This window comes from Jatropha curcas, chromosome 10 (genome assembly GCF_041381405.1).
Source record: "Jatropha curcas cultivar XTBG-Jc1 chromosome 10, XTBG_Jcur_1.0, whole genome shotgun sequence".
Lineage (NCBI taxonomy): Eukaryota > Viridiplantae > Streptophyta > Magnoliopsida > Malpighiales > Euphorbiaceae > Jatropha > Jatropha curcas.
In genome coordinates this window covers 8,720,878-8,734,967 of record NC_143160.1, presented here as the reverse complement: position 1 = coordinate 8,734,967, position 14,090 = coordinate 8,720,878, and the positions used below count along the sequence as shown (strand labels likewise).

The 14,090-nt window shown below is 30.6% G+C and overlaps 1 protein-coding gene across 1 annotated transcript; it reads left to right on the top strand.

The window, feature by feature from the left end:
- Positions 1 to 3,015: 3,015 nt before the first annotated feature.
- LOC105642034 (Regulator of Vps4 activity in the MVB pathway protein) lies at positions 3,016 to 9,123 on the top strand. The gene is made up of 6 exons (XM_012226708.4): positions 3,016 to 3,199; positions 3,565 to 3,697; positions 3,832 to 3,935; positions 7,096 to 7,267; positions 7,384 to 7,524; positions 8,538 to 9,123. The coding sequence occupies exons 1-6, from the start codon at positions 3,150 to 3,152 to the stop codon at positions 8,922 to 8,924; spliced, it is 987 nt and encodes a 328-aa protein (XP_012082098.1). The 5' UTR covers positions 3,016 to 3,149; the 3' UTR covers positions 8,925 to 9,123.
- The last annotated feature ends 4,967 nt before the right edge of the window (positions 9,124 to 14,090 follow it).

Sequence of the window (14,090 nt, the reverse complement as noted above, 5' to 3'; positions counted from 1 at the left end):
AGGCTGGAAGCTTTTGACTCTCAAGTAGTGTTGTGTTACGTGTTGTGGAACATTTGGGGTTGGCGGAATGCTTTTGTTTTCAGAAATATTTGGTTTGATGTGGTTTCTCGTAGGCATAGTCTCTTCTCTCAGTTGAGGGTCAACAAGGAGGCATGGCAATCTCACAATGGCTAGGGGCGCCGGTCTACTCAGGTTATGTCATGTTTCTTGGTCTCCTCCTTGTTATGGCTGGGCCAAGTTGAATGTTGATGGTGCGACTAAAGGTAATCTGGGTCCTAGTGGTTGTGGGGATGTCCTACGAGATTTCAAAGGTGGTTGGTTGTCTGGTTTTGCTGTCCGGCTTGGACATTGCTCTTCTATGACTGCTGAGTCCTCTGGTTTACTGCACGGGTTAAGCATGGCTTGGGACTTTGGTTGTCGACAGCTTGAGGTTGAATTAGATTCTGCAGTTGTTTTACAGATTGTTAATTTTGCTCCCTCTTCTTCTCGGCGGTTTGTGAGTTTCCTTAAAGCCATTCGTTTGCTGCTGTCTAGGGAGTGGTATGTCCGCCTTCTTCACTGTTATAGGGAGGCAAACCAGGTAGCTGACCGTTTAGCTAATCTCGTTGATTCTCTTAAAAGAATTTTTCATGATCCTCCTGCTCAAGTGTTGGAGCTGCTGCAATGGGATAGGCCGGGGTGTTTCTTGGCCTCACCTTGTAGCTGGTTGAGGTGTTTTGTTTTTGCCTTTTGTTTGTTCCTGGGGTTCATCCCTTCCTTCAGTATCCAAAAAAAAAATATATATATATATATATATTAGAAATATATTTAATTATTATATTCTATTACAGCTCAGAGCTGAATCATAGTGTCTTCATTCAAAGATAGATAAAATAGATAGAGAAATCTATTAAGACATAAGAAGGGCTGAATCAGCCATAATAATAAAGTTTATAGAGGAAGAGATCTCCTTTATCTCGAGGAGTATTTTTATCTACTAAAGTTTAAGTTAATTTAAAATTTTAAGTAAAAAAATTATAATGCTGTTATTGAAAATTGACATATAAAACTATAATTATAAATGAATATAAAAATTTATATTATTGTTTTAATCTAAAAATTTATGAGAATATAAAACTATAATTATAAATGAATACATTAATTATGACGTTTAGTAATTTTTATTTAATTTGATAAAAAAAATATTATCACTAAACAATGATATGGTATCTTATTTCTCAAATTTTTTTTAGCATAATAATAATAATAATAATCTCAAAATTAATAAACGTTAAATAGCAGTTAAGTCAAACCTTTATGATAAAAGTTAGTTAATTAAGTGTATAAAAAATAAAAGGGAAATGATTGATAAACAATTCGTTCCAAGGCACGACAATTGTTTATTGCAAAATATTTGAAAAATGGGCCCAGGTTGATTGGAGGTTATAAGAAGTACAAATGCTTGTGCAAATGGGCAAAAATGTAAAAGTAAAGTTTATGACAAGCAAAGTAACTCAGACTCTACCTTTGTAATTAGCTATAGATAGAAACATCATTGAACGGGGAAACTCGATTTGTTTGTTTTTTCAGAGGTAAATTTTTTCAAAGGTAAATAATATCAGACAATTTCATATTAAAAATTTTTTTTAATATAAACTATTCAGAACGAGATTAGGAAAATTTGAAAATGAAAAAGATATTTTATTTGTGATTTTACCTTAAAAAGCAAACTAAAATTAAACTTTCATTGATTAAAATTAAACTTTTTATATACTAATTATTTTTAATTATTTTTATTATATTCTTTTTTTTTTTTCAAATTGGAGAGATTAAAAATTTCATTCCTTCTAGACTTTTTTCACCATAACCAAAGAATGGAAATTTTGCTTTCTCTTAATATTCCCCTTAATTTGGTCAATTTCGTTTGAAACATTGCAATTTGAAAAAAAATCATGGATTGCTGCGACATGGGATGAAAACATTAAATATATTAATATTGTTTTCCTATGATAATTGCATCTCATTTTTTCTAAGTAGCAAGTAGAGATGATGAATTTGGATATTGATAAAAAGATTTGAAATAGGATTGTAATTTTACTACCAGAATTGATTTTGATTTAAGAACTTTGATACATGCTATGCAATTTACCTATTTAAGGTCTCAAATTTTAATTTTTATATAATAGAAATTTAAACTAACAACCTTTAAAAATACTAAAATTATTTTTTTAATTAAGCTACTCTAATAAATTTATTAATATTGATAGGTACAAAGTGATACTCAATTATTTTTAGGGCTAAAGTTGTATGAGTGATAAATTAAATGAAACTTCATATTTGTATAAATAGTTTTAAGTAAATAACTAAATTTGTATTATAATTACCGACAATATTTGAGGTAGAACTCATAAATTTAAATTAAATTTCTTTTTTTGAATGAAAAATTTGAGATGATTTTCAAGAATAGGTTGGAATCCTACAAACTTATACACACCTTTAATTATTGCTCAAAAAATATTTTTAATATATATTTTATGAATAAATAGAATTATAATATTTGAAAATTTATTTAAATAATTTATAAACTTGGAATCATCGTGCTTTTATTTTTCACTTAATTTTCACTACAATAAAATTATAAACAATAAAAAGAATATTTTATACTAAAATAATAAAATTACTTGATATGCTTAACATATATTTTATTGTAATTAATATAAATTATATAATTACTTTTTTATCATTATGATTTATCAAAAACTTCGTTATTATTTAAATAAATTTGTAACATGTTAAGCAGCATCCACTGTGCAACTTAAATCTCTCATGTTATGGTACTTTCTTTCTTTTTAAGTTAGCTTAGGAAGTAGCAAAACAAACTTGACGTCACTAGCAATAACTATGGGAATTGTCTGCTTTACCCCTAGCCAATTACACCTACAACCCTTTTCATTTTAACGCGCCTGATTCACTTAAGATAACCATGGCCCGCAAATATTTGTAAAATAGACTCCGTGCTTGGACCGATTCGTTCCATGTATCACTTCGCAAAATAAAAAACAGACAGACTAATGGAGGGTATCTAACAGACTTGTTTACAGCGACGATCGACCTTACAAATAGTTATTGGAATCATAACCAGAGACTGCATTCTCTCAGTTTAAGCATCAATGTCGCTTTTAAATCAACTTTTTAACAGAGGCGTCTTTGGTGCGAAATGGTATTTTCTTTTCTCTCTTTCTTTCCTCTTTCAATTTTCCCTATTGTTTTCTTTCTTTATCTATGCTTTTGTTGATAATTATTTGATTTTTCATTTCATAAATGTTTATTAAACTTTTATTTATTTAAACGGAAGTATTTGATTTATTATCACTAATTTATGTATATGGATTGCAGAAGATGAACTTTTATATCTGATTTAGTAAAAGTGAATTTTTCGACAACTTTTCTGAGTGTAATTGTGGATCCTCTGCTCAAATTGTCATCTTTTGGTGCTTGAAAATTGAATGAATGAATTGCGGGTTGCTCTAGTTCTCTTGAATTTTTTATGTAGTGAATTTTGTTTTCGATAATTGGCTTCTGCAGCAAAACATGCTTGACATTGTCAATCTCACGCATCAAATTGCTACAAAACAAAAGAGATTTGCAGCTCAAACATATGCGCAAGGAAATAGCACAATTTTTGCAGGCTGGCCAAGAAGGAATCGCTCGAATTCGGGTACCCTTTCAGTTTTGATAATTGCTAATGGTCTGCTTAATCAGAATTTTTGTTTCATTTTCTGTCTTTGGAACTACTTTTTATTTATTTATTTATTTTTTCTTTCTTCTGTGCATTTTTCTCTTCTTTTTTAGGTGGAGCATGTGATACGCGAACAAAATCTGTGGGCTGCTTATGAGATATTGGAGCTGTTTTGTGAGTTTGTTCTTGCTCGTGTTCCAATTCTTGAAAGTCAGAAGTAAGTCTATTGATCATATGGATTTGTTCCTTTATTGGAGTCTTTGTAGATAACTTTTATGGTACTCTTTCGCTTTTCTTGACAAAAGAAGCAGCATAGAATTAGTGCATCATATTTATTTTATACAGATATGCAGTTCAATTTCATACCTTTGAATAGTTTACATGTGAAAAATGCTGCTTCTGCCAATTTAAAGGCATTTGATATTGCGGTCTTACCAGCATTAATGGCTCCTGCTGTCTTATTAAAACTTTAAGAGACTGTTTTTGTGTAGAGCAAAAACAAATAAGTAATTTGTATATAGCAAGAACACATAAGTAATCTGCACAAATTGTACGTGTGCTTATGTGGCAATTACAAGTTAGAAATAACAAGATTAATGAAACTGTCACCTATGAAATCAGCACCCTGAGCAAAATTTATGCTGCAAAACTTGTTGAGTGTCCTTTCCTATTAGTTAGTTAACTATAAATTTTGGTGTCTTGAGAGTACAATCTTGTGGACTTCTTATTCTGTATTGATATAGTTATATGCCATAGGAGATAATTGCTTATGCAGTCTTCCAACATTTCTAACTAATTTTATCCACAGGCTTGAGGTTAGATTATTTGATTTTAAGCAATTAAAATATACTATCAGTTTGCAAATTTTTAGTTTTTGAAAATGTTGGTTGATAGAATTATATTTTGTTCGAGTTTTTGTTGAACTCTTTAGATTAGTTTGTGGTACGTCATCAGTGTAAAATGACAAGGTAATTGCTTCCTAGAGATTTCTTGATCTATTGATTTGTGACAGACTAGAGTTCTCTTAGGTGGGAGTTAAAACTATACCACAAAATCTTTATTCTTCTATTCAAACAAAAGGCTAAAATCATCTTCTGCCACTTTTGTTTTGTGGTTCAATATTGTTTGTTGTTGTTTCCAATTAGTTTGTGTCTTTGATTGTTCCTATTTTGGTGTTCAAAGAAATGATTGACGCAATGGCTACTATATATGATCTCTAAATATGTATATGTGCACTTATCTGTGTGCCTGTGGATGTGAATGCATGCATAGAATATTTCTTTTTGCTATTGATTTTCACATGCAGAAGAGACAAACTTATGCCCTTCCCTCTCTCCTTCTCTCTCTCTATCTATCTCCATCTATCTATCTATATCCTCTTATGGGGATGGGAGTTTGAATCTTGGCTGCCTGAACTTTGGGCCAGTATCTGACTACTAGCTTTTGGCTCAGCAAAAATTTTCTTTCTCAATTTGAAGACAGGTGTGCTAAGACCATTTTGAATATCCAAACCTTAATTTGTAACGATGAAAATCTTAATCAGGATAGGAGCTTACATAGGCCTCAGCTGCTTCTTCTAGTTTTAAATCTGTGTTCCTTTTCTTTCTAGGAAGCTGCCATTTTCATATTATTTGTTTGATTTTTGGAGCATATCAATTTGTTTTAGCTTGGTTGTGTTGGGCTAGCCTTTACTGCTTCTAGTCTATAATTTTATCTAGGAGTGAGCATTTGGCCAATTCGTGCAATTTGGATAACATTTTTAACCGAATTTTTTTTGAATGTAAGCAAACTTAACTGATAATTTTTTAACATAACTTAACCGAATCATTTTGGCCGAATCATTTTCAATTACTAACTGAGTTGAAGTTAAAGAAAATTGAAACCTAATTAACTGAATGGATTTAATCGAAATAAGTGATTAACAAACTTTAACAAAGTAAAAATTAACCGAAATTTTTAAAAATTAAAAGAAAAAGGACAAAATTATTAATGTTTTTAATTTTTATTATCTACTTAATTAAAATGATGTAGTCTTGAGAGTCGGTTGATTTGATTAATTCGGTTTGATTAATTTTTGACCGAACCTTTAACTGATTACAAAAAAAATGGATTTTCTTTAACCGAACCATTAACCAAACATTTATTCATTGATTCGAATTGCCGAACCGAATGCTTACCCTCTAATTTTATCAAGCCTTTAATTTCTGTCCAAGGTCTGGAAGCTGTTTGTACTCTTAAAAAAAAAAAAAAAAAAAAAAATGTAGAAACTATAACATCATATTCATACACATTGCTGTTGGAGCTCCTCTCTTGTAATCTGGCTCTCTTTGGAGATTGTGTGGGGAAATTCTTAAGCTAATATAATGATAGCAGGATGCTGGGTGTAATTTTGGAGGAGTTCTGAAAGTGAAATAAGTTTCTCTTTTTCTTCAAAATTTCAAACTAAGCCTACTACATAGGTTTGAAATTCTTAAACTCAGAATGTTTCCATTGACTTTACTTGTTATCTATCAATTAGCATCCAGATAACCAAAAATGTTGCTTGTGGTACCATTCACAATATTGATATGCACTATAGCTACATTACAAATGAAGAACAAAATCTTTTCTTGTCTTATTTAACGTAGGCCAACTGCTGCATCAACCAGCTGTCCCTTTTGTATGAAATTTTGTTATTTGGGATTGGGGATCACATTCTTCGGAGAATTTCATTTCCTTACCTGCTGTCCTTTCACTTATAGTGAGCTTTGAGAAAAAATAAGGGTTTAGAGAAGATGCTCTTTTGGGCTGGCTGACTCAACCTCAGGGGAGAAATGATCTAGTTAGAGCTTCATCTCTGTTTCCACCTCTCTGATCTTGGAAGAGAATGGACAAAAGAAAAGCTCGAGATTGTTGGGTATGGCCATTAGAAATAAGGCAGTTGAATAAGACAATAGGTTATTGAAATGGACGTTACAACTTAGCTGAAGGAGTTCATGCCACAATGCTTCTTAATTTCCAAAGTGCTTTCTTATCAAGCGAAAGTGGGGAAGCATCTTAATAAAACATTGAGGCCCTAACTTTAAAGTATTTTACATGTGCGAAGAAGTTAGAATCTATAATCTATATATGATATGGACATATGTAGGCGCATATTAGCAGCACTATTGTTTGTTTCTCATTTCCTAAACATCTCTTGATAATCCATTATTCGATACTATAAAATTATTGATTCACGATAGTTTATAAATCTACAAGGAACCAGCATTATAATTTTTATTTTATCTTCATTAATGTTTATGATTGATAATTTTTCTATGTGATTCGAATAGTTTTCTTTTTTTTTTTTTTTTTTTTCTTTTTCTTTGAACTTTTTCAACCATCGTTTAATATAACAGAGAATGTCCAGCTGAATTACGAGAGGCTGTTGCAAGCATAATTTTTGCTGCTCCAAGATGTTCAGAAGTGCCAGATTTATTGCAGATCCAGAATTTGTTATCTGCAAAATATGGGAAGGAATTTGTCATGGCAGCTTCTGAGCTTCGTCCCGACTCTAGTGTCAACCGTGCAGTTAATTGGCTTTAGTTTATTGAGTTTTCTGCAAGTGTGATATTCATACAGAAGCAAGCATAGAACCTAGAATGTACTGCTGTCACTTACATGTAGTGTTATTTCTGTTTGTGCAGATTATTGAAAAGCTTTCAATTAGTGCTCCGTCAGCAGAGGCAAGGATTAAGGTTTTGAAGGAAATTGCACAAGAATATAGCTTGGACTGGGATTCTTCTAGCACAGAAGCCGAGCTTGGTAAAAAGCATGAAGATCTTCTGGTAAAATTGCCAATCTGTTTGTGTTTAAGTTGCGCTTAGCTCATACTCATTATTCAGAAATTGTTATTTGGTTTATAATCCACACGCTTAATATTATGCTGTTCATAGACAGTAACTGTTTAGTTGCTGAAAGATATATATTATGAATCCTGCTTCCTGAGCTTCTTGCAATTAAAATTTGTGGGGCATGCCGACTAACATTTAGGGAAACTCACTTCTGGAAGCAAAACTTTCCATGTCCTTGCAATACTAATCAAATGAACAACGATTAATTTATGAAAAATTTGCAATCACCACGGTTCTCTTTTGATATTGTTGAAGTGAATCTAAAAATACATTTAGAAATTTTATGCTGCTACATAGTATACTTCAATTCACGGTAGTTATTGCAACTTTTTTTCCAGTTTTACTTGTTTACAGTAGTCAAATGCTGCAGAAACATAGGTCTCATAAAGATATTTTGTGCATCAACTCAAAAAAGTCAACTAACGTCTGATTAGGATAATATTTCTGGTAATTAGCCTGGATGGGCAGCCATGATGCCAGGCAAGGTGTTTTATTGTGAACTGAAGGTCTCAATCAAATCTCAAAAATAGCTGGGAAGGGCTTATACCTGACCATCATATAGCCTACAATGTGAGAAGGCTCGAGTATCAGGCAGTTATTATGACTACTGAGGTTTTCTAATTCTTTCTACTATGCAAATATGAAATATGATTTATAATTATGTGTTTACCAGTTATTGCCTCGTAAATGTCCTAGGTGGAATATTGATCATGTCAGATGCTTGATCAGCTTCCAACTATCATTATTCTAGTGGCCAATTTGTTTCAACTGTCAGCTACATTAGTCCTTGACTAATAAAATTAACGTCTGCCATTGTTAGCTTGCAGAATTATTAATTTCGCCTTGGAGCTTGGTAAATTGTAGACATTCATTAATGTCACTTCTAGTTGGATGATACTATTGTTCATTGAATTATTGAGATGTGAATTATTATTATTTTTATCTAGGGTGGATCAAAGCAAGTTGTGGCTGAAGCTGCACTTTCTCAAGCTCCCATGAAACGAAGCTCTCCTAAAACTCCACCTACCAATGGGACAAGTCCTATTATAAATACAGAGAGCAGACAAGGATCTCAATATCTTCAGGCTCCTAGCCCAATGATTAATACACCGTCAGTGGATACTAGTGAAACTAAATCATCAATCAAGAACGACACTACAATACCATCTCCGGATGCTAAAAGGGGGACAACATCAGGGTCTTCTGATGTCTTGGAGATTGCTCGAGCTGCCATTGCCTCTGCAGAGCGTGCAACCGCAGTTGCCCGGGCTGCTGCTGAACTAGTAAATGTTAACTTTGGTTCGCTGAAGCTAGAAGAAGGGAAATCATCATAATGCTTGAATTATTCTTGTGATGCAACTCAAGATCACAGAAGGAATTAATCATTTGGAAAAATTGGAACTAAAAGGAAGAAATGTACATTACATGAAATACTGTTGAATCAAATTGTAAAATTATCAAAGAGGATATTATATGTTTTATGTACTTTTGCAAGCTCTTACCCAAAAGGCCGAGAAGTCCCAGCATTGTGTATATTCTCGTAGGTTGTGGCCATAAATATTTTCTCTTGGTTAAGGGTTGAAAATATGGAATGCTTGCTTACACCTGGTGTTGGCTGCTACCACCAAGCCAATACCAATAATGAATTGTCATTTGGAAAAACTGTTGATGTTTGTTTCTCCACAGTAAATTAGCGGTTCTACCTTATATGTGGAATGGCATTTATTATTTAGCTGATCCTCTTGCAATATATAGTTGCTGCAATGAACCGGTGCAAAATGAAACATAGGCTTCATTTTTATGGAGCCAGGTTTTCTTTTTGGTGGTTACATGGCTCTTGTTTGGTTCAGCATTGAGGTTCTGTTCGGCAAAATTAACTGATAATTATTTATTATTTTAATAGAGTTTTTTTATAAAATGTTAAAAAGCTAAACAATGGATTAACTGGATTAACATTAAAATGAGTTAATATTAAAGTGAGTTAATTTTTTATAAAATGTTACATTCACTTTTAAAAAGTTAGTTCATAAATGCTATATTAATGAATATTATGAAAAATAGCATTTAAGCAAAACACTAAAAGGTAATATAACCTTAGGATTTGTTCGGCAATACTAACAGTTGTAGTAGAGTTTTAGCTGTTCTAGTAACTTTTAGTTGTTAGATACTAGTTGTTACCTGTTAGGTGTTTATGTAGTGGTTTAAATGTTTGATTAGCTGTCAAAATTAAAACAATAAAAAAGGACATTAGAATGTTGACTTAAAATTTTAAATTATAGCCATAGAACTTAAATGGACTAATTATATATATATAAAACAGAGTGTTTTTTTTCCTAAATTATTATCATATTTTTTTTATTTTTTATTTGAATTTTTTTCTATAATAAAAGATTATTTCTTATAAAATTAAAATGAAAAGATGATAATTTTTTTAATGTTGTTTAATTTTGACAACATACTCTTATCCTTGTTTTAAGAAAATAGAAATAAATAATTAAAATGACATATATTCCTTTGAGATTTGAGAAAGAAATTTTAAATAAATAACAAGAATACCAAATTCAAATGAGTGTTATTGCAAGTAGAATTATAATCTTAAGAATAAGGAAAAACAAAATAAATTGATAAGAGTGTCAAAAAATAAAATTTAAAACGCTAAACATTAAGAGATTTAATGTTTGATGAAACACTCTTTAACCTCTTACAGCTGTTGCAAATATTAAGTTAGCGAGTAATTTATTTGATAGATACAGTGTTTTGACTCTAGTCAAAACATTGATGGTTCCCTGAAACGTTGAAACGTTGGCGTTGAATAAGCTCTTAGTACCGCAGGTACCTGTTGGGTTTGATGGTTGATGATTGAAATTTGTTTCAACATTTTTGACTTATGACTTTTCACTAAACAGTGAACTCGACAATTAATTTAGGATTACCCCGAATTAGTAATATGAATATTATTTTGGAATATAGTTTTTGTTTTTTGGAAATACCCTTTTACTTTTCTCATCGGTCATTTAATTTTTTTTTAGAAATCCAGTCATTTAATTTACTAAAATTAATTGTTAAAAGTTAATTTTAGCATATTCACAGCCCATTTTTATAATTAAAAACACAAATTGATTCTCAATTTTTTTTTTAAAAAAAAGGAAAAAACTTGGTTTTTATCAGAATGTTAGCCAAAGACTTGATTTCCTAATAAACCAACGCCACCATGGATCACATTCATCTCCCATCTTCTGTTGAAAAAAAAAAAGAAGACAAAATAAATAAAACAAAAGAGAGAAAGAAAGAGTCAGAGACACAAATTTAATGTGTGATATATAGAGACCAAAATAATTTTGTTGGTACTCCCAAACAACCCGACCTACGACCAATCTATAGGCATTGCAGGCTTAACCCTAAGCTCCCATATTCACACTTCTATATATAAAATAAATGACCAAAAGTACGAAAATATTTACATACACAAGTGTATAAATCCTTTTACATAGCCAAAGAAGAGAGGCAAAGACAAATTTGTATTACTTACTTGAATATGCAAAATTTAAAAAATATCACAGTTTTCAAAACACACAGATATTTATCCCTTTCATGCAACTCCCAACCCACGTCTGTTTCACAAAAGACATAAACTCCTCCATCTCCATGCATCAAACTCATCCTATCAGAACACAAAAACAAATCTGTAATCAAATCAACAACCATACGTACAGATTTTGTATATGGATTTTACAGAGACGGAGAGAGAAAGGACGATATGATGGTTTTCTTTCTTTTTTTTTTTCTTTCGTTTTTTAATTTTGAATGAGAATAATTAAAGAAAGAAGAACCTGCATGGACAATGGTATCCCATAAGAGGGCATCAATGCTTAATCAAAGGCGTGATCTGCACCTAAGAACCACCTTGATTTTCTGCAAGTGATGGGTCGTTTTCATCTTGATTTTCGTTTAACCATGGACTTGTTTCCATTGGTTGCTTCAGTTCAGGATATATATATATATATATATATATATATATAAATCTCTCCTTTTTGTGCATCGCAATTTGCAATTCAAATTTTTTGTTTTTTCCCTTTTAATTTTTTTATTTCCACTAATTAAGAAGCTAAATGATTAGAGAGTTACAATGAGATAATTCAAGATATAAATTGAGTTTTATTCCAATTAATAAGAGCCGAGCTTCCCTTAATTAGACAATTTCGCTAGATAGCATTTCTAAATTGGCCTAATTTCTTGATAAAATTAAAAAATAAAAAATAAAAAATATTGAAGTGACATATCTTTTAAAGTATCAAAACTACAAACTTATAAGAATAGATAATTAAGTCATATATTAAATTTTTATAATGTGTGTTTGACTGCTTTTTACACACCGCAACCCTCCTTCAGATATTTGAAATAATTTTTTTTATCAGCAATATATATTTGTTTTATTAATTTATAGTCAGAAAATTTAGTATTTTTAAGTTTCTAATGATTTATATAACCCAACTATTTTGGAAAAAAGAAAGGCTTGATTGTTGTTTTATTAAGGCTATGAATAATTAGTTTAACGTACAAAATCTTGATGGATGACTCAGAATAATTTTTAAATATATATATATAATATTACTTTTTATCTCAATTAATTAATTTGATTCTACTCAAACATATATATATATATATATTTATTTATTTATTTATTTATTTATGTGCTGTGACTCAGTTGGTAATGCAAGTTGAGTATATGCGAAGAGCTCTTAGGTTTATTTTCTATTAAATGTATCTATAGCGATGGATAAGGAACCTTAACTGTAACGAAATTCTGAACCAGATTAAATGATCTCTGATAATGGAATTCAAATACCGATGGTTTACAAAAACACTTTCATATATTTTTTCGTGTTCCACTCCTCATCATGCCCTAAAAGAGGATCAGGAAAATGTAAATAACATCCAGAGATTCACTTATGACTGAAGTAGTGGCTGGTGACTGTTCCTTTGAATATTGTTTAATGAGCAATGATTACCAAAGCATTGCGGTCAATGGCAGAGATAATAGGGACTAGACAATTTTTTGGATCTCTTTGTTAATGATGCTCTATTTAATTTTTTTTTTTCAATTTTATTTATAGGCACCGGGGTTTCATGGAACCCACGGTTCAAAATTTTTAAAATATTGAAATTGAATCGGCCTTTAAACCGCTGATTTCAATTTGGTTTTGATTCTGGCGCAATTTTGATGAATTGACCGTTCCAAACACGGTTTCTTATGATATGTGTATTATTTTTTTAAAAAAATAAAAATTTGATTCTAAGACGTTTTTTTTATGAAAAAATTAATGTGAATTTTAAAAAAATATTGATGAATTTATTTTAAATAACTTTTAGAATACTCGTACTCATATAAACAATAAAATTAATTAATTTTATAAAATAATGAAATAAATTATCGGTTCCGAACCGGTTCAGGTTCAGATTTAATATTCAAATGAATCTTAACCCCTTGAACCGTCGATTCCGGTTCAAGTTCAGATTTAATATTCAAATGAATCTTAACCCCTTGAACCAGCGGTTCTGGTTCAAAATTTTGAATTGACTTTTCTAGTGTGGTTCCAATTTGTCTATAGTATGGTTTAGTCAGTTCAAACTGAACCGGTAGTGATGTCTATTTTTGGTGGTCGGATATTCTCTCAACTTAACTAATGCAAACACTTGAAGACTTCTTATCACAATTTAAAATGAATGCAGAGTTATCTTAAGTTAATTTGGAAGAAGGGGTTTAATTAGTCAATATGTAAGATTTGAAGAGTCTACCAGCTTGGATATAATCTTCCGTTATATTAAAATTTTCTTGACTCTATTAATTAATAAAATAAAATTTTATTATACTATAAAAAAATATAAAATTTGGCTAATCTTTCTTCCCTTGAGCTAGCTTTTTTGGTATCAACATCTACCTTATTTCAATATCGGGTAAACTGCACATGGATTTAGGTGCAAACTTTATTTCAGATGTTTATGCCTAGTCTGAGGGGTGTTATCCTCATCCTTATGGGATGAAGTGTTTAGTCAATATATGAGACTTGAATTATTCTTCTATTTTTGAGTTAATTTTTAGAGCGTGAACTAGGCTTTGTTGATTTTACTAACACGAAGTCCGATTGAGTTTAATTATTTAATGAAAAAAAAGTCCAAATTTTAATAATTTTTTAATAAAACTTTCAGTCTTTATTAAATAGTATAGAAATAAGAAATTGAAATTTTCTATGTGGAAATTAATTTTTTAATTAAAAAATTATTTTTTTTCACTTAATATAATTTGGTTTAATGGTCGAAACACACTACATTTCACCCTATTGATCATAAAATTATCCATAATTTGTGAAAGATTTTTAACATAATTGCTTTGTGAATCAAAATACATTAATTAGTCTTTCATTAACCATTAAACAGAGAGTTACAGGATACACTTAGTAGTATAAAACAAAAAAACGATCTTTCTTTTCAAATAGGAACAA